This window comes from Sminthopsis crassicaudata, chromosome 2, assembly GCF_048593235.1.
Source record: "Sminthopsis crassicaudata isolate SCR6 chromosome 2, ASM4859323v1, whole genome shotgun sequence".
Lineage (NCBI taxonomy): Eukaryota > Metazoa > Chordata > Mammalia > Dasyuromorphia > Dasyuridae > Sminthopsis > Sminthopsis crassicaudata.
The window spans coordinates 215,913,806-215,935,791 of NC_133618.1; the positions used below are offsets into that span (position 1 = coordinate 215,913,806).

General features: G+C 40.2%; 1 protein-coding gene across 1 annotated transcript in view; it reads right to left on the minus strand.

The window, feature by feature from the left end:
* Window positions 1–337: 337 nt before the first annotated feature.
* The window catches only part of LOC141552711 (polycystin-1-like protein 2), a 141,711-nt gene continuing 120,062 nt past the window's right edge, over window positions 338–21,986 (minus strand). Inside the window, exons 41-44 of the mRNA XM_074284736.1 lie at window positions 11,695–11,905; window positions 6,940–7,041; window positions 6,079–6,210; window positions 338–478 (exon numbers count right to left, since the gene is read on the minus strand). Of these exons, the coding sequence (XP_074140837.1) occupies window positions 338–478; window positions 6,079–6,210; window positions 6,940–7,041; window positions 11,695–11,905 (586 nt within the window). The remainder of the gene's footprint in view (window positions 479–6,078; window positions 6,211–6,939; window positions 7,042–11,694; window positions 11,906–21,986) is intronic.

Here is a 21,986-nt window from a genome sequence, read left to right on the forward strand (position 1 = left end):
CTTACAACAAGTCTGTAAGATGAGTGCTATAGATATTATTATCCCCATTTTTCAGATGAGAAAACTGAGGCTTAGAAAGACTAAGTGATTTGTCTAGGGTTACATAGCCAGTAAATGACAGAGGCAGAATTCAGTCAGTCAGCAAGCATTACCAAGTACCTACCATAGGTGAGGCTGCTTTTCTGAGGGTATAAAGACATTTCTGCTCTCAAGGGTACTGTTTCTACTATGTCATGTTACTACTCTAACTGAATACATAAGATTTCATAATGAGTAAATTATTTCTTGCATAAGCCCAAAGCTGCCTATTTCACTCCCTAGAAAAATAACAGCAAGTTTAAACCCTGTCATCTTCCTGGGCAGTCCAAGGCTGGCTTGTACCAGAAGTCATGACATCCTCATTTTTCTTGCATTTAATGCCAAAGAAACTAAAGATTTTCATCAAGAGCAAATCAACAATCTCTTCTTCCTCCGAAGGCTAGAGAGAAAAAGGGGGAACAGATGTGTTAAACAGCTCTACTTAACACAATTCTAAATATATAGAAGCCAAGAAACATTGGCTTGGTGGCAGAGAAGTAACTTTAAACTAGCACTTATCCTAACTGTTCTAAACACAGTCATCTGAACAGTTTCTGGAAGGCCTTGTTAGTGACTCCCTCACCTCAGAGTCTCCTTACCCATATCACTTACTCCCATTTTTCACTTCTTCCCTTTCCCACCTCCGAGGTGAGAAGTGAGAGAAAGATTATTTTAGGATTTATAGATGGAAGAGATTTTAGAGATCATCCAGCTGAACTGTTTCATCTTGTAGATGAAGAGACAGGCCCAAAAAAATAAAGTGAAATCCAATTAAATAAGCATGTAAAGTCAGGTTCCAATTAGTTCAGACAATGACTCCCCATTAAGTGGTCACATTATTCTGATTAGCACTGTGTACTTCTATAGGGCTAAAACCAAGAATCATAATTACTTAATTTTATATACCTTCAAACACTGTGAATATACTTTATGGAATTAATTGTTAACCCTAATTGGAATTTACTTGTGTTAAGGTCCTATTATGTGCAAGGCACATCTCGGAATAACCTTTTCTCAACCCTTATTCTCCTTAATCTCTCAGCAGCCTTTGAAACATTTCCCTTTTTCCCTAGATCCTCTCTTTAGGTTTTCAGAATACCACTCTCTCCTGTTCTTCTACCTATCACATCACTACTTCTCAATCTCCTTTGTTAGATCCTCCTTTAGATCATACCTTCTAACTGTAGTTATCCCTCAGGATTCTGTCCTAGGCTCTTTTCTCTTCTCCCTTTATTTAATACTTCAATTGGTAATCTCATCAGTTCCCATGGACTAAATTGCTATCTCTATGCTGATAATTCTCAAATTTACCTCTCTGTTGACTTCCAATCTCTTACCTCCAACTGATTTTCAGATATCTTGAACTGGATGTCCAATAGACATTTTACATTCAATATGCCTAGAACTCATTATCTTTCTTTCTAACTCGCTGCCTCCTAACTTCCCTATTATTCTAACTTCCCGATTATTGTTGAGGGCAATACCATCCTCCCAGTTTTTCTAACTCCCAACCCAGAAGTCATCCTGAACTATTGCTCATTCCCCATATCCAATTTGTTGCCAAAACCTTGCAACATTTTCTCTCCTGGGATAGAGCTACCACACTGGTATAGGCTTTTATCACTTCACAAGTGGTTTATTGTAATGTGTTGTTGTCTCTCCTCTAGACCAGAGACTTCTTCCTCCACAGAGCCGCCTCAAGTCTGGTCCAAACAAGACTCTCTATCTTTCGAGTGCCGCCCTCTTTTATCCTCCCAGAGAATGGGCGTGGTATAATGCAAGGGCTTCTGGGAAAAATTACTTCAACCAATGAACTTGCTCCTCCTAAGCATGCAAGCTCTTCCCCAGGAGTAAAACTCCCAGTAAAGGCCTGAACTAGAGAATTGTTAACTACCGACTTATCACTTAGTAAGAACCTAATATCTCATTATCTCATTAGCACTTAGTAAGAACCTAACAGTCTACTGCAATAACTGCTTAATAATCTTAAAATCTACCTACTTCAGGTCTCTCCCTTTTCTAACTTATTCTCTTTTCATTCACCAAAGTGAAAATCAAACCGTGTCACTCTTTTTCCCACTCAGTAACTACAGTAGTTCTCTATTGCTTCTTAAGATCAAATACAAAATCATCTGTTTGAAGGATTTGCTCAAAGTCCTTCCTAATTTAATTCTTTCCTATTTGTTCAGTCTTCTTACACTTTACTACCCAACACACAGATTCATTAACAATGACCACCTATCTATTTTGTGATAAGATGTTTCATCTCTTGAAACAAGATGTTCCATTCCTGAGCTCCATACATTTTTTCTACATGTTCCCCATGCTTAGAATGCTTTTTCCTCCTCATCAAAGACTCTTGGATTCCTTGGCTTCCCTAAAGCTCAACTAAAATTTCACCTTCTGCAAGAAATCTTTTCCAACTCCTTTTAATTCTAGTGTCTTTCCTCTTTAATTAGTTCTTTTTTATCCTGTATAGAACTTATTGGTACATACTTACTTGCCAATTATATTTATCTCCCATTAGAATGTAAGCTCCTTCAGGGTAGAGATTGTCTTTTGCTTCTTTTTGTATCTCTAATACTTAGCACATTGCCTGGCTCTTTTAAATCTTTATTGACTGATTGACCAAAGGCACTATGTTAGGCATTGGAAATACAAAGACAAGAACTACAAATCCCTACCCTTAAGAAGGTTAAATTTGACTAGGAAGATAGAACACACACACACACACATTACATACACATTATGATTTGGGGGGCACTAACATTTAGGAAGAACTAGAAATGTTTCCCCTAGGAGATGGTACACAACCTGAGCTTGAAGTACAAAAGGGGTTCTAAGAGGTGGATGTAAGTGATAAGGTAAGTGGCAGTCAGAGAGTTGTTAAAATCCCCTTTTAGTTGTTGCAGGTTTTTCATGAAAGAATTCATGAAACTCTGAATTATTAATTGGAAAAAATGAAAGTTTATAGTTGGACACAAAGACAGTTCTGCTAAGAGACTGACTTGTATAGTGGCAAAGTTCTATTAGGGAAATGGAGGCTAACACTTGAAAAGAGAATGCCTACTCAGAGGGCAGAGGGTCCTCGAAGGCAGCTATGCCAAGGAGAAAGAGAGGATCCTTGGCATGGCATGTTACTGCTCTGGGCCTCTTCAAAGAGTAAGTTTAGAAACTGCCCTTTAAAAGAAGTCTTGAAGCTTCAGGAAGCCAAGGTTCCCAAGCCTAGATGTTTATCAGTATCCAGCCCAGATCTCCTATTGGAATTAACAACACTTAAAAGGAGTGCTTTTTGACCAGGATTTTTAACTGAATCAAAGGCTCTGGCATCCCTGAAAGATAACTTATGTGGGGAGATGTGCCTTCCCCAGGAACATCCCAAAAGGGATCACAGATCAAAAGGGACCACAGTTCCAGAGTGATAATCTTAAAGGGAACACAGCTTCAGTAAAGAGAATAGTTTCCCTCCCCCTTCATGAGGAGGGAGGGCATTCTAGGCATGAGGGACAGGCTGGGTTAAAAATATAGAAGTGAGAGATGAAGCCATGAGTTCTAGGAACTACATGTAGAATAATTTGGCTTTCTTCCTTTAAAAAATCATATTCCCAATAAGTAGAGGTAATTGTAATAATGGTAATTGTATAATAAATGCTCACTGAAATGTTGATTGATATTATATATAGCACAGAGAAGTGAATAATATACAACAACATTGAAAAGGTAGGCTGGAATCATACTGTGCAGGGCAATAATTGCCAAGCTGATGAAATTATCTTTTTTTTTTTTTTCTTTTTTCTGGAAGTAACAGGGAGATAGTGAAGCTTCATAAGTACGGGAAATGACATTGTCAGAAGCAGGTTCTCCTGTGATGTACCCACCAATAAAAATAGATAGGTAGTTTCTACTTTTATTTTGCTAAGTCTGACTCACTCTTTCAGGGCCTGGTCATTCCTAGGTTAAAAAAAAAAAAAAAAAAAAAGGATTGAGTTTATAATAGAAATAGGAGCAATGGGTAGAAGCCATTGAGAGGAAAAATTTAGGTTTCATGTCAGGAAAAACTTTCTGACAATTAATATGATCCCAAAGGTGGAATGAGCTACTTAGAGAGGTAGTGAGTTTGACCTCCCTGAAGGTCTTTAAGCAGGAGATACAGAGGTTATAATGCTTTTTTTTTTTTGGTAATGTGTTGGTTTTGGTGATCATCAAGATGCTTCCAATTTTCAAGTTTTATGATTCTGTGAATTCTGTAAATTCTGACTCCAATGTCCCTTCCCGCACAAAGTTCTCCTTGATCTCTTTGGTCAGTAACAATCTTACCTCTTAAGCTATACATGATACTATTCTTAGATCTCTCTAATGGATTTAGGCATAATATTGCTTATTATAGTTGGCTATCTTTTTCTCTTAGTCCTCTTACTAAATGGTGCCTTGCTTGACAGCAAGAACTGTTTTAAATAAACTTTGATTTCCCTTAAGTGCTTAGCACAGTGCTCTTTGCACAGCAGACACTAACTAAATGCCCTTTGAATTGTGTTGCATTTGTCTTACCAGTGAGGCCTGCTTCCCCATGGACTTGAAGAGGAAGGCCTGGAAACTTATCAAAAGTTTCACTTAGTAAATATTTTTCCAGCATGATCAGCTTGATGATATAGCTTAAGAGGTTGATGACTGCATGGACAAATGAAGCTGGCAAAAGCCTCCTTAGGTTGTGCCTAAGATTATTATCATAATCCCATCTCTTTCCAGAATAGCTTTTTTCCTTCAAGGAATATTATTATATCTAAAAATATCTTTAAGTTATAATTAAAAGAATAGGTTACCTCTATGTCAAGCAATAATACCAAGATAAAGTTGAATTTAGAGAATTGTGAAAAACAAAACAGAAAAAATAACAATCATTTTCATGAATATTTTTGTCAGTTACTAAATTTAAAAACCTGCCTCCTTAAAAGAATGGTGAGCTACAGGCCCTAAGGAATGCTTCCTTTCAAAACTGGAATTAGTAGTTTTTGTACCTGGGGTTAACAGTACAAAATGTGTCTTGCCAAAGTGGCATGAAATGTTTTCCCAATTCAACTGGGGGAGGAGGTGGTGGTGAACTCAGGAAATTGCTGGGAGCTCACTTAGGGAGTAGCCATCAAAGCAAATATTATCCTTTCATTCTAGCTTAATTGTTTTTATGCTGCTAAAAGCCTGAAAGTGCTATCAGCATCCATCTAAATTTTGTCACTCTGGGTTGGTATTACTCTGTTTTCTCTTTAAAATTCCATAGCTGGAATCAAGAGGCTCCCCAAACTGACAGAATAATAATGATTACAAGTAGCATTTACATGGTATTTTAAAATTGGTAAAGCATTGTACATATGGAATCTTATTTTTTCCTTACCATAACCTTTTGAGATACGTTCTATTATTATCCCCATTTCCAAATGAGGAAAAGGGAAATGAGAGAAATTAACTTGCTTAGCATCACACAGCTAGTAAATCAGGTAGAATTTGAACTTTAGTCTGTTCTGATTCCAAATCTAGCACTCTTCTTCTGGTTACTATTTCTTGAAGCTTTGCGCAGGTTTATGCAAGAGCAGAAGCTCCCTCTTATCAAATAGCCACTCTAAATATATACCGGGACCAAATATGGAAAGTGTGATTCTCTTCTTAGTCTAAATTTATTCGGAGGAGAGAATGATTGAGGGACTTGAACAAGCTTTTCCCCCCTTCCCTGGAGGGGTTGGCACCACTTCCAGGAGAGTCACTCAAACAAGACCAAGAGTATACTGACCTGTCCTCCCAATAACACACTGTTCACCACTTAGGACTGGGACTCATTCATCTGCATACTGACTTCAACAACCTTAATCAATCCATCAGTGGACATTTATTAGGGACCTACATTGCTCCAGGCATTGTGCCAAGCATTAGAAATACCAGAAGAACCAAAAGAAGATTTCTGCCCTCAAGGAGTTTACATCCAATGGATTACAATCTAATGGATTAGTTTACCTGGTGATATTTTTGTTCCTCACTAAAGGCAACAAGGATGACTGAAATGAACAAGTTTAGCACCACAAATGTCATAAAGATGATGCAGGAACCGATCAAGAAAGAGCCCAACACAGGGTTAGAATCCAAGACCTAAAACAAATAAAAGCCAAGTGAATGCTGTTGGATCTATCCTCAAGGGGTCCCCTCAAATAGAAAGGTTGCCCAGCAGTCCAAAGGACTGTGTTGAACTCAAACTTTAGGGAAACAGGTTAGTGTTTGGATGATCTATGTTCCTAAGGGAGAAGAAAGGGAAAATATTATCACAGTCTCTTCCCTATGACTTGAAGCAAGTCTTTTCCTCTCTTTGTACCTCAGTTTTCTCATGAAATGAGATAGTTATATAACCCTATTTCTCAGTTCTGAGGACAATTCCTGGGAGGAAGCCCACTTAGTCTCCTCTCTGGGAATGAACAAAATGAGGAAAGCATGAGGGAGCAAAGGTTGGGGTAGTGAAGTAAAGGGAGGGAGGCTCAATCTGGTTGTTTTCAGGAATAACTCATTGCATGACTTAGACAAAAATTGTGTATTTTCTGGTGATTAAAGACAGGGACACATGAACGACTGACTTCTGACTTCTCTGCCTAGTATGTCATGGAGATATTCAATGAAAATCAATGTACATGTCTTTCAGTCTAGCTGGGCTTACTCTGCCATCTTTGTAAAGCATGTCATGGCCTTTGCACAATGACCCATCAGCTTTCTGGGAAAAACAGATGATAAAATATCATTAAGTAGCATGTGCTTCCTGCCATGCCATATCCCTTAAGTTTCTCTGCCACCCTCTGGGAATGAAACCAAAGGGACAACAGCTATGGTTACCTCTTCATAATTGAAGATCCCTAGTTGCAGGCTGACCATTGTTTCTGCTGCATCAAAAAGATTTTTGTAGGAATGAAGTTTCCAGCCAAATATCAAGTTTGTCTGTCAAAAAAAGGGAGCTTAAGTATCATCAGGCAAAAGATAAGTGGTACATAATAAGAAGGATCATGTTCCCCTTAGTGTACTAGCCCATTGTTTATTATTCAAGTTAGATATCTGTATTTATCCAAGCCATAGTGAAGAGGAAACTAGCTGGGACAGAGTAGAAGGAATAGGGGATTTTGAATCAGAAAACCTATTCTCAAATCCAGACTTATTCAGTCAGTCAAATACTTATTAAGTATATTTTGTATGGTAGGCACTATGCAAAGGGCTGGGGATACAAAGAAAGGCAAAAACAAGATTCCAGTTCTCACTATGACACTCATGTCAATGAGAGAATGAATCACTGACTAAGACCTGGTTTTAAATTCTGCCTTAGTTACTTATAAGCTATGTGATATTAGATAGCTCACTGGGTTTTATTTTCTCATTGCTAAGGATGGGGGGTAAGGCTAAATTACATTTAAAATCTTTGTTAAGTCTAAATCCCATGATCATTATTAGATCTAGGGCATTTTACATTTTACAAATGAGGAACTATGGTCCTGAAGAGTTAATGACTTGCCTAAAGTAACTAGGTAAGAAGTAGGTGAGATAGGATTTGAATCCAAGGCATGATTGAATCATTCAATAAACATTAAGTAGCTCCAATGTTTATTGCATTTACTCCCACCTTTGCACTGAGATACTTTATGAAAGTCAATATACATGCCTCTTAGTCTAGCTGGATTTGCTCTGCTATCTTTTCAAAGTGTGTCATGGCCTTTGCAAAGCAACCAGAGTGCTTTGATAGTGCTGAAAAAATGGTCCATAATCTTTCATATTAGGATGGGTAGAATGGGTTAGGGTGAACACAAAATTTCAGAAGTTCCTTAATGGAAGTAAGAAAATTTTATTAAACACCTGCTATGTTCATGTGCTGTGCTAATTACTCTACACATATGATTTTATTTGATCCAGACAACAAATTTAATAGTTCAGGAAACTGAGGCAGACAGAGATTAAAAGTGACTTGTTCAAGGTAACAAAACTAATCAATGTCAGGCTGGATTTGCACCAGAATTTCTGATGACATTCACAATTTCTTGAATTGAAAGTTTCCTGAATATATTTTGCATATGTATATTCTATAGTAAATTATTTGCCTTTTTGAGGAAGAAAAAATTAAATGAGTAAAAGAGAAAATTTGGAGCTAAAAAATCTTTTTGTTCATTGTGTTTGGTTTTGGAGACAACTGGGTTAAGTGTCTTATCCAGGGTTACACTGCTAGTAAGTGTATGAGCATGGGTTTGAACTCGGGATCTTTTTTTTTTTTTTCTTTCCCCTGAGGCTGAGGTTAAGTGACTTGCCCAGGGTCACACAGCTAGGAAGTGTTAAGTGTCTGAGACCAGATTTGAACTTGGGTCCTTCAAGGCTGGTGCTCTATCTACTGTGCCACCTAGCTGCCCCAACTCAGGATCTTTTGACTTTAGTGCCTGTTGCTTTGTCTACTGTGCCACCTAGTTGCTCCAGAACTCAAAGTTTTAAAAAAATGAATGTTAAAAATTGTTTTTACAGGTAATTGAGAAAAATATTTTTAAAATTAAATTTAAAAAAAGAAAGTTTCTTGGAGAATTGGAAGTATATTTGAATACTAGCTTTCGAGATAATCATTGCTACATTCCAGAATGTAATCAGTCCATTTAATAGTTCCTTGCACACAGTAGGTGCTTAATACTTATTTAATTACATTGGATAGGTGAAATAAAACTTCATGGACTTATTCTATGAACTAACACCTTTTTTCTTTTGCTTTGCTCTTGGAACTTGGAATAATGGTCTCTTTATGAGGTTGTTGTTCTAATTTTCACTGATTTACCACCAATTGATATAGTTGCTGTTGTTTGTCCTTGATTCTTGAAAAGACCTTGACATCAGGGAGATAATGCTATGACATGCAAGTGAATTGGATTTAAGTGAGGGAGGGCTGTGTAAGATCATCACTTTCCCCTCCAGAGTCATATGGGTTTAGTGGCAAGATGTAGATCAAGGTGACTGGAGATGCCCTGGATAAAATGGGATTCTTTGGCCTTTTTAAGCTAAAGTTTTCAGCAGGTTTCAACAAGCTGTAGTCACTCAGTGATGAAGGCTAGCAATTGAAGCAAAGACTCTCCTCTTTGACTTAGTCTAAAAAAGCAAAATCTAAACAAATAAATAAATGCATCTGGCAGGGGAAGATCCTCAGGATTTCTGGCCAAAGTAGAAATAACTACTATTTACATTCATTCTGAATCAGTCACGACCCAAACAATCATCCCCTTGTCTACAGATGCTCTGAAAAACAATTTTTTATTCTTTTCTTTTGGATCTTTGAACCCTCCACCAAGATATCTTGGGATACACTGGCAAGATATCTTTCTTAAGGACCTTGCCTTACATCAAAATCACTCTGATTCTCATTGTTTGGCCACCAATAGGTCCCAGGCCAAGCCCCATTTGGTCATTACTTGGAGCCTGATTGAGATTGAATGTAAATAAGAATCATTTCTGTTTTGGCCAGAATCCCTGAATATTTCTTCCCCTCTCAGATTTATTTAATTATTTATTTTGATTGATTGATTTATTGACTAGGTGAAAAAGGAGATTCTTTGACTTAATTGCTACCTGACCTTAATCACTGAATGGGTGTGGCCTCATTCAATCTAAGACCTGTTGAAAATCTTAGTTTAAAAAGGCCAAGGTCAGTTGATATGGTCCTCAGTTGATATGGTTCTGGAGAGCAAAGATGAGACACAAAGATTGTAAAGAATCACAACAAGGCATTCTCCTGCCAAAAGGTACTTTTATTAATGAGTAAAGGACTTGGACAAAATCCAAATATGATTTGGTGCCATACTTTGGGCAGGGGAGACTTTTATAGACAGAAGCAAGAGGAAGAAACTAGGAGAGAGGATTTGGGAGATAAGGGATGTCCAGGAATAGTTGGGAAGATGTTTTGAAGGATAAAATGGGGGGGGTGGGCGGATACTGAAAGGATAAGATCAAGGAGGCGTGGGGGGAAATGCTTGAAGGATAAAATCAGGGAGGAGTTGGTTAGATGCTTCATGGATAAGAAGAAAGTCAGTGAAGAGCTGAAAGAATACTTGAAGGATAAAGTCAGGGGAGATATGGAGAGATGGGCTTAGAAAGGATTAAAGAATTTTGTTCTTAGGGAGAGAGGATAATAAACTGGTTTGAGTTCCCATTATAGTCATCCTTGAATGAGACTAGGTGAAGTTTTCTTTTCTTTTCTTTTCTTTTTCTTTTTTTTTTTTTCCTGAGGCTTCGGTTAAGTGACTTGCCCAGGGTCACACAGCTAGGAAGTGTTAAGTGTCTGAGACCAAATTTTAACTCTGGTCCTCCTGAATTCAAGGCTGGTGCTCTATCCACTGCGCCACCTAGCTGCCCCTGGTGAAGTTTTCTTAAAAAGTCTATGACCCAGATGGAAGGGTCAGACATTAGGCCTAAATCCCAGAGGTTTGCAAGGCAGGAAAATCCAGCGTTGGGCCCAAGTTGGAGGAAGTGACATAATCCCTATTCCCAGAGGTCTCTAGGGCAAGAAAGATCAGACCCTAGGTCTAAGCTTCAGGAAGTGACATGACCCACAGGAAGCAGACAACATTAGTGACCATTGGTCAATAATGGGTGGTTACTTCCTTTTTAATCTATCCAATGAAAAGACTTGGGTCTTTTGCTATTTAATTTCTATTTCTGGCTTGCCAGATCAAGTACATGTTGGGAGCTGAGATGTCTGAAATGCAGGAACTAAATAAATGCTTTCTTTTTGTATCTGAAGATGTCTCTGATTAGTTAATTTGGGGAAGGGGGTCTAGCACCCATCCCACACATCCCACACATCCCGATCTATATCTTGTCATTGGACCCATATTGGCTCTGGAGGTGGGAATGTGAGACAGGTAACCTTGCACAACTCTCCATCCCTTAAATGCTATTCTCTTGCTTAAGAACTTCCCTAAAGTCATGATCCTCTTTGAGAATAAAGGACAAACAACAATCTTTATTGAATAGCTGGCCCAAAAACTGGAACTGGTCCGTGAAAACTTTCTTTTCATCTCTCTCTCACTTTCTTTCTTTGTTTCTTTCTTTGTTTCTTTGTTTCTTTGTTTCTTTGTTTCTTTGTTTCTTTCTTTCTTTCTTTCTTTCTTTCTTTCTTTCTTTCTTTCTTTCTTTCTTGCTTGCTTTCTTGCTTTCTTGCTTTCTTGCTTTCTTGCTTTCTTTCTTGCTTTCTTGCTTTCTTTCTTTCTTTCTTTCTTTTTTTCTTTCTCTTTTTTCTCTTTCTCTGTATCTTTCTTTTTATTTCTTTCCATTTCTTTCTCTCTCTTTTGTCTTTCTCTTTCTTTTTATTTTTCTCTCTTTTCTCTTTCTTGATTTCTTTTTCTTTCTTTCCCTATTTCTTTTTCTTTCTTTCTCTTTCCTTCCTCCCTCCCTCCTTCCTTCCTCTCGTTCTCTCTCTTTCTTCCCCCTCTTTTTTTCTTTCCTTCCTATCTTTTTTCTCTCCTTTTTCCTTTTCTTCCTTTCTTTCTTCTCTCCCACCCAATGAACTCTAATAGGGAATGTTCATAGAATTCTAAGGTCCCTTGGGGAGATTGGACTTTTTAGTAGGGCAATACTCACAGCTATAGAGTAGGCGAGGAACATGATAGTAATGACAATGATGAATCCAGAGATGTCTCCCCATGCTCTGCGCAAGGTAGAGGTGAGCACATTTAGCTTGGGGTTCAGCCTGAGCAGATGCCACAATTTCACAGTAGACAGGAGTACCAGGATTGCAATCAGGTAACCCAGAACCGCATCTGCATTAGCTGTTTCTCCAAAGCTAACAGCCCTGGAGGGGAAAAAACAAGGAACTCTTGTTAGACGACCAAGAGGAAAGAGGTTCAGAGGCTCAATCCCTCCTATTCCCATCCTGTGTGGCTGATTTGAGACAGCAGGTATGTGATACAGTAGATAGATCACTGGGCCTAGAGTCAGCAATACTCAAATTCAATTTAAGACACTTAAGCTGTATGACCTTGGGCAAATCTGTGTCAGTTTCCTCAACTGTAAAATGGGGATAATGTATTTCCCAGGGTTCAAATGAGGCTCAAATGAGATGTTTGTAAGAATTTAGCACAGTGCCTGGCACATAATAGGTGCTTAAAAAAATGCTTGTTTCTTTCCTTGCTATGGCCAGAGGTTGTGACTCTGGGTAGCTGAACCACTGGACTATGACAATTGTTTGGAAGACTGAGCTTAATTAACCTGCATACTTAATGCTGGAAAAGTTGTGGAAAGGATTTCAGTAAAGGTACATATTGAATGGCTAGAGTTCAAGGACCCCTCTAACTCTGGTTCTATGTTCCATTAATATAGCTTTCTAAATGCCCACTCCTGCCAGGAGCCCACTCCCTAAGGTCTGGGCTAACAAACTGCAGCTGTGTCAACACCATTCTTCCTTATCTGTTTCCATTTCCTGGCTCCGGAACTTCACGCATTACAAATCAACCACAGGATGTGCTTAACCACAGGATGTGCTGACATCAATCACCATTATTGACACCTGAACTTATGAACCTCGTCACAAGACCCCAGCCCCCTCCCTTCCTCTATACATTTTGTATTGTGTAACTGCCTTCCTACCTACGTGGCATTCCTGAGCCACTCTATATAAGCTGAGTTGTCTTCCGCAATAAACTCGAGCTGCTTTATACCCCACTGAGCGGTCTCCCTCCTTTGTTTTCTTCACCCATTCCCAGGTTGTAGCCTTACTAGCTCTTGCTTACAGGTTGATGCCTACCTCCAGGCGTCCCTAGTTCGAGACCCGAGGGCCGGGTCAACTGGCGCCCGAACAGGGACCTGAAGGTCTGCGACAACCCAACAGATCGGCGTGAATGGTGAACGCTTCTGTCCGGCCGGACCCCCATACATCCCTGATCATCGGCTACAAATGGTGAGTAAGCCATCTGTCGCATTCATGGGTTCCCAGATATGGAAAGAACAAGCTTTTATAAAAGATCTTAAAGAAAGCTTTCGAGAACGAGGAGTGAAAGTTAAGAAAAAAGACCTTATAAAATTTTTCATTTATATAGATAAAGTATGCCCTTGGTTCATAATAAATGGCCCTGAAATCCACCCTGCTAAATGGCAAAAGGTGGGTCGTGATTTGAATGAAGTCCTCAGAAGAGAAGGACCTGATTCTGTCCCCATAAATATTTTCCCCTATTGGACCTTAATTAATGAGGTCGTGGAGAGTGCCGCTTCTGATGGCGGGATAAGGCAATTGATCATAAGCGCAGAATCATGCTTGCGGCCATTATCTCGCGCCGCCTCTGAACAGTCTATTGTTAAGAGTGCTATTCCAAAGGAAAAATCTGATACCCCCTCCCGTGCTCCCTCGGTAGTTATAGATATCCCCCATCCCCAGACTAAATCTATCTATCCCCCTCTACCTACGTATTCGCCCCCCTCTGAGGAACAAGAAAATTTTTCTTTCCCTGTCTTTCCAACAACCAAAAAGAACTCTTTTAAAACTGAAACTCCGAATTGCACTCCCTTAGATGATGCTGACGTGGCTGACTTAAAAGCTGAAGCCGCTGCTTATAATTCTCAAGACATATTTCTTGCTAATAAAGACCCCGCCATGACTTTCACTGCCAGCCCTCCAAACTCGTCAGACTTAGACCTAACTACTGCGAGAGAGGATCTGATTAGGAGAATGCACAATTTAAAAGAGGTCATGACTATACAGAACCAATATGCCCGAATGACAAAAGAATTTAAAGAAATACAGGAATCCTTAAAAGATTCCTTGTCTATTACCTCCCCTCCCACCCTCTCTATAGCTCCCAATAGGCAAAATTCGAAAAGAAAGATTCCACGCGAAATGCCCCTAACTTTCCCTATATTGAGAAGCCAAACTAAACCTAGACCCCAGACCTCTCCCCAGAGGGTAAATAGAATAGACCCCAGCACACATGACATATCTATAACAATAGAGGAAGATCATGACTCTGATGCAGGAGATTCAGAAAATGAGGACGTAGATCAGGATTCAGACAGTAGTGATCTTTCATTTAAGACTACTTCTAAGACGGCTAAGTTTAAAAGTATTAAGGATCTTCACTCTGCTGTGAAAAACTATGGTCCTAATGCCCCATTCACCATTTCGGCTCTCGAAGCCATCGGCCAAGGAGGATATTTACTACCAGGGGAATGGATAAGAGTGGTCCAAGCAGCACTCTCCAGAGCTCAATTTCTCACATGGAAAACTGACTTCTTTGATAGATGTGCCGCCACTGAAAAGAAAAATATTAGATCTAATAAGGGCACAAAGAATTGGACGTTTGATAAATTAACTGGCCAGGGCACATATGCTTCAGAAGCCAAGCAAAGAACTCTTCCTTGGGGACTTTTGTCTCAAACATCAGAAGCTGCCATCGGCGCATGGAGAGCCCTCCCCACAACAGGCTCTCCTTTAGCCCCTTTAAGCAAAGTCATTCAGGGAAATCGTGAAGACTATTCAGAGTTTGTTAGCAGATTATTAGAAACAGCAGAAAGAACCCTGGGAGCAGAGGCTGCAGAAAACCACCTTGTTAGAAGATTGGCTTATGAAAATGCTAATGGGCCCTGCCGTGATGCTTTACGCGGTCAATGGAGGGAAAAATCCCTTAATGAAATGATTAAATTGTGCAGAGACATTGACCCCACAACTGACAAAATGACTAAAGCTACTAGAGAAGCAGCTGAAGCAACCAGAGAGGCAGCTGACAAAATGTCACAATCAGTCCATTTGGCTATAGGCGCTGCCTTCCAGCAAACTAAAAGCTCAAAAACATGCTTTAAATGTGGCAAGGAAGGACATGTCTAGTCCCATGGCTGGGACTCTCAAGATTATCATGGCCACACCCCCCCCAATCAACGCTTCAACGGGAACTGGGGATGTATGTCCCCTTGGCATCACTCTGTCACCCGACAGATGCCCTTCTATGTCTGCCCAGGTAGTAAACACAGGGACAGATCATTAACCTACAAATGTGGAGGCTCTGAGGAGTTCTTTTGTGCTTCCTGGGGCTGTGAAACCACAGGAGATACATACTGGAAACCAACTTCCTCATGGGATTACATAACAGTCAAGGCTGACTACGATCATAAAAACATAGATAGGTTCAAGGATGGAACTCCTAAAACAAACCCCGATTGCGATACGTGGTGTCACCCACTATGGATAAAATTTACTATTCCAGGGAGACAATCTATACAATGGGAGAGAGGCCTCACATGGGGTCTCCGCCTGTATAAAGACCACTATGATAATGGCTTACTATTTACCATAAAACTTCTAAAAACTATCCCTACACCTAAGAATCATGCTGCCATTGGACCCAATTCAGAACTACTACCCAACTATAAGCCAAACCCACAACAATAAGAACCTCTGGCTCCCAGGCCCCCTCTACCCTATACCCCATTTATACCAACTCCTTCCTTGTTTCGCCCCACAATCCCTCCTGGTCCTCCCTCATCTGTATCAACCATCTTGACAATAGTAAATGCTTCCATACAGACTCTGCATCAACTTAACATTTCCTTTCTGCAGGAATGTTGGGTCTGTTATTCTTCAAATCCCCCTTTTTATGAAGGTCTGGCACATTTTGGCAACCCTATATATACAAACGACACCTCCTCCCTTAGATGGGGAACTGAAGAACAACAGGCATTGACACTTACCAAAATAACAGGCATAGGAACCTGTATTTTAGGCTCGGATATGCTTCCCCCCTGGCAGCTTGAAGAGGTTTGTAATCTTACCATTGTAATCTCCTCGAACTCCACTTATGCATCTGCCCCTAACGATTCCTATTTTGCTTGCTCTTCCGGTCTCACCACCTTCATAGTAACAAATCAATTCCTCCAAAGTAAAGACTACTGCGTTCTTGTCGCCCTCTTCCCTCATGTCACTATCCATCCAGTGGAAGACTTCTTAGACATCTGGGAACAAGGACCAACTGACCCTATTAGAGTAAAAAGGGAACCTCTAACAGCCTTAACATTAACTGTCCTTCTCAGTGCCGCCATAGATAGGGATCTTCTAGAACTGCAAGCTGGCCTCCAACATCTCAAGGATTCGGTCGCCTCTCTAGCAGAAGTAGTTTTACAAAATAGGAGAGGCCTAGACCTCCTCTTTTTACAACAAGGAGGCTTATGTGCTGCTCTAAAAGAAGAGTGTTGCTTCTACACTGACAAACTCGGCTTAGTAGAAAATAGTTTACAAAAAGTTAGAGACAGTCTAGAAAAGAGAAAAAAAGAGAGAGAACAACAGGAAGCATGGTACCAGAATTGGTTCTCCACCTCTCCATGGCTATCAACTCTCCTCCCTACCCTCCTTGGGCCATTCATAGGCCTTCTTCTACTAATCTCTTTCGGCCCTTGGGCCTTTAATAAACTAACAGTCTTTATTAAGTCACAAGTAGATGCAGCAATCTCCAAGAAAAGTCAAGTCTTCTACCACCGCCTGTCTGACCGTGACCATACCGAAGATAAGGAAACAAGATTTTCAGGAGAACCGTTGCGATTTCATGAACAACTATTAAAGAGACCTTGGTACCAGCGGGTGGGGGATAGACTGTGCCCCTCCTTTTTACAAAAATCTTAATCTTCTCCATAGCAAAGAAATTGTTAGATAATATCAGAACCTAACCTTGAAGGAGTTATTTTGACTACTCAAATGTGTTACTACTCGCTATGTTAACTATTCACTGCAAAACTGTTTGATTCCTTTTCTAAAATTCTGACAACCTTTTGTGCACTAGCATTACAGTTATTCTTAGTGCATTGGCACTATAATACTCTCTTTTAAACCAAGGCATGTGAATTGCTCAGTGAAACCCCACCCCACCCACATTTGTAATGATCCTGATGCATTGGCATTATGGTAATCCTGCTCTAATTGATGCTCATGAATTGTTCATGACAACTTGTTTTGTCTCCACATTGTAATGATTCCGATGCATTGGCATTTGTGATAGCTATCATAGTCATCTCTTAAATTGTCCAGATAATGTGCTTCCCTCACTATTTACTATGATCTATAACGCCTCTTTGATTACCCCCTCCCCCCCCCCCCCCCCCCGCCTCCATTTCCTCCTCCTCCTCCTCCTCTTCCATGTACCCTGAGACATTGGACTGGATCTGGATTTCGGCCCCATCCCCCCTTTTATAAGCAGTGGCTGAGCCAATGACTGGATCAGCGTGACCTCGGATAGTGGATGCTTTGAGGTTTGACTTATTATTTTCGGAGCCATAGCAGTAAGACCACACAATTGCCATGATGGGCAACCTCGAGAGGTCTGTTTTCCACCCACTTAAGACAGGGTCCGGCATGGTGTACCCCCGAGTTGGTGTGGCTGACCCCGATGACCTAAGAAGTATGTATATACCCTTTGGTTTAGCTACTTCATTATTAGTCACAGAGTCTAAGGATGCCAAAGGCAGAAATAAAGAACTGGAAACCAAGAAAATACCAGTTCAATGGCTAGGAAAAAGCTGTTGTAGATGAAATTAATGGAATATTTTTTGTGTTTTAAGAGATGTTGATATGAGACAAACATGGGAAAATTTATATAAACAAATGCAGAATGGAATAGGTAAAATCAAAATAATAACCTACAGAATGACTTGTTGTTCAATCGTGTCCAACTCTTCATGATTCCATTTGGGGTTTTCTTGGCAAAGATATTGGAGTGATTTGCCATTTCCTTCTCCTGATCATTTTACAAATGGATCAAATTGAGGCCAACAGGGTTAAGTGACTTTCTCTAAGACATAGTAAGTGTCTGAGGTCGAATTTCAACTCAGGTCCTCCTGACTCCAGAGCTGTCTCTCTATCCACTGCAACATCTAACTGTTCCAAGTCTCTACCTGTGTGCTAATAATCCACTAGTTAAAAAAAAAATCTCTCTTAACAAAGGGATTTTCTAAGATAGCACAGTAAGAATTGAAACCACAAGCATTTCTCTCATAAATCTGGGGCAAGCTTTCTTACTAATACGTATAACACCTACAAGAAGAATATGTATATATTTAAGAGTACATGGTCATGAGGTATCACTCATTTAGGGAGGGTATCAAGGCCCTTCACCTATGCTTGTCCTTCAGGGCCTAGAAGTTTTTTCTGTTTTAGTGATATCCTCATAAAACTCTCCCTTGGGCTTAGCATCTCTGCTGGTTGAATTGCTAGGATGACAAAGCAAGCAAAGTTAGTCTCTCTTTCTCTCTCTCTGTCTCTATATCCCTCTCTGTCTCTGTGTGTGTCTCTCTCTCCCCTCTCCCCTCCCTTTCTTTTTCCTGTCAAAGATCCTACTCCTCAAAGATGTCTCCCCTCTCTCCCATGACTGCTTCTTTGTAACGGATTCTATGTGTGTATCTATCTGAGTCAATGTGTATCTACTGCCTCAACTATACTTCAAACTCTCTAGAACTGAATCTCCCACTGCTGGATGGACTAACTCCTATATAAGCTCTACTGCCAGATGCCATGGCAGATGAAGATTAAAAGAGAAAATCACCTTACCCTATCCATGCAGAAATCTCCCTTAAGGGCAACTATTAGTAATAGGTCACTCAGTGGGCAGACTCTTTTCCAGGAATTATATTGAAAGGCCCCAGGGGCAAGATCCATTTTCAGTCCCAACCAATCATATTACTCCTTCTAATTCATTCAGAGAAAGGTTTTCACTCTTTGTAAAGGGATCACTACACATTAACAGCTGCTTAATTCAGGAATACTCTCATACCTCTTCTACTTTTTGCTCTTGGTGACTTCAACTATGGAGAAGGGGAGCACATATTCATCTGTTTCTACTTGCATTATTCAATCATCAAAAGTTTATTGAGAACCTACTAGGTACCAAACACCATTTGATGCTAAGGAACTCAAATACAAAAGGAAGATAGTCCCTGCCTTCAAATAGTTTTCAATCTAATTGGCATCACACATACTGGGCAACCTCCCAAACTTTAAACTATTCAATTCCCCTCTCTGACCATCTTCTCCCATCCTTTCCATACATCTCTTCTTTCTGTCTTACTCTTCTTACCATAGCCTCCCAGCCCCTTTGTCTCTATTCTCTAAATCCTTCATTCCTCTGCTGACCTTATTTACTTACCTTCACAGTCTTTTGGAAGGAGGAGGAGCATATGAGGATGGAGGGAGGCAACCAGGGTTAAATGACTTGCCCAGGGTGTAGCATAGTTAGTATGTGTCAAGTGTTGGAGGCTGCATTTGAGCTCAGGTCCTCCTGACTCTAGGGCCAGTGTTTTACTTCACCATCTAGATATCCCTTAATTTTACAGTCTTGATGCATAGATGAACATTTTAACTCTATTCTTGAATCAATTGTTCCCTTGTCTTACTGATGAGGGTTGGGGTCCCTTTAAGATTCCTTTCTAATTGCCCAACCCATGACTGATCTTGATTCACAAATCCTGGTCAAAGGCACCCTTTGAATATCTGGGCCCAGCCCCTACTCTCATCTCAGCTTCCCCCAGCCCTCACCTGATCTGAGCTAACTGAAAAGCCAGAAGGAACTGGGTACCGATCATCATCTTCTAGGTATAAAAGAAACGAGCTGGACTGCCCTCTTTGCAGGAGCCCTCCCAGCCAACGCATGTTATCCTTCCAGCCATGTAAGGGTCCCTGCCCGCCAACAGCCACCTTTGGCCCTGGTGTCTTTCTAACTGAGCTTTACTTCCAAATTTCTACAATAAACCTTTTATTTATCAATCTAGGTTTTCGGGCCTGTAAATTCATTTTACAGGGTACACTGCACCTCATGGGATTATCTATGTGCCAAGAAATGGGGTTCCCCCTTTCCTTTCCCTCATTACTACTGTTCATGTCTTGCCAATCCTCAATCCTGGGTCATCATCAACTTTCTTTGGTCCTTCTCTCAAGTTCCACATCACTCCTAGAGGAAGTCCTATTGAAGTAGGTTGTGGTCCCTTTAAGAAACTATATTTCCTATTGATTTGTGATCCCTTTCAGATTCTCAGTTCCTCCTGGGGAAGGCATATCTCCCCGATAAGTTATTTTTCCAGCATGCCAGGGCCTTTGATTCAATTAGAAATCCTGGTCAACACTATATAGAATTCCCAATCCCTCTATTTTTGTCCGCCTGCATTTTTGATTTCCTTCACAGGCTAATTGTACACTATTTCAAAGTCTGATTCTTATTGTACAGCAAAACAACTGTTTGGACATGTATACATATATTGTATTTAATTTATACTTTAACATATTTAATATGTATTGGTCAACCTGCCATTTTGGGGGGGGGGAAGAAGGGGAAAAATTGGAACAAAAGGTTTGGCAATTGTCAATGCTATAAAATTACCCATGCATATATCTGGTAAATAAAAACTATAATTAATTTAAAAAAAAAAAAAAAAAAGAAAAAAGAAATCCTGGTCAAAAAGCACCCCTTTGAAGTGTTTTTAATTCTAATAGGAGATCCAGGCTGTCCCAGCCCCCATTAAGACCCAATATAAAAGCTTCCTTCAAAGAAGGTCTTTTGCAGATGGACCCAGATAGCTCACTCAGCTATCAGGACCCTTCTGTCTATTGAGAACTGCATTCTCTCAGTGCAAAATTCCATTTTCCAATAGATCTGCCACTGTAGAAGTTAGTCTCTTGGTAAACTGATTTCTATCCAACAATAAATTTCCATTTTGCAACTAATAATTCAGGAATGAGTGAATTCTTTAACTCCTAAAACCTGAGGCCGATTTAAAGGGGATTCCTAACAACTCTTTTATAGTCACTAACCTCTAGACCACCAGGAATCTAGACCACTCAAACCTCATCACTACAATCTATTGAAGTCACTACCAATTTATATTTCCCAATCTCCTTTGGGTCTTTACTGCTACACAGCAATCCTTTGAGTGTTCCTGATTGTTTCTGGCTTTCTCTCCCCTCTCCTCACCTGCCTAGGAGTTTTAGCTCACATTGAACTAGAAACAAAACCAACAGGACCAGACTCCAACTTCCCAGGTCTTTTCTAATGATATATTATTTCCTGTAAATGGCAACACCATCAGTGAGAGTCACTTTGATGAGGGGAGCCTGAAACTTAAGGGGAGACCCCTAAACTCTCTCTCTGAAACTTCTTCCAGGAGAAAGTCTCCTTGAATTCTGGGCTCGGTAAAAGATCTTACCTGAAGGAAACAGGATTAAGAGCTTCATTCTGTTATCCTGAGAGAGGGGCACCACCCCCATTGATTCGCTACTACTGATACAACTCCCCATTGAGGGAGATTAGCCCAGAAACAGTCATTCAATTCCAAGATTCTCTATTCTGATTCCAGTTCAAACTACACCCAGCCCCCATCAAGAATAACTCCCAGCTTCAAGCCACAAAATGAGCCAACTTGGGACTCAGTCCTTGCAGAGAACCATAAAATGAGCCAACTTGGGACTCAGTCCTTGCAGAGAACTTAACATGCCATGCCATGCCAGCTATGCCAAGGAATTTCTTTCTCCTTGGTATAAGCTGCAGCCCTCTGCCCACTGACATGATATTCTCTTTCAGTGTTACTCCCTCTTTATCTCTTTCTCACCTATTTCCCTAACAAGATTTTATAACTCTGTTGGGATTTCTCTGCTAGAAACTTTACTTCTCTGTCGGGACTTTGCCACCAAGGAATTAAATCTTTTTATTTATGCATAGCAAAGGCTGACTTCCCAATGCCAACAATAAACTTCTTTTTATCAGCCTAGCTTTTCAGGTTTGTAAATTCCTTTATGAAGGACCTTTGCACTGCCAGAAGGGATTCCCACAACTCCCTACCCCACACCAAATCCTAGGGGAATCAAGGGGACCTTGTGCCAAACCTCATCATTTGGGGACATAACCCTGAACCTCTTCAGT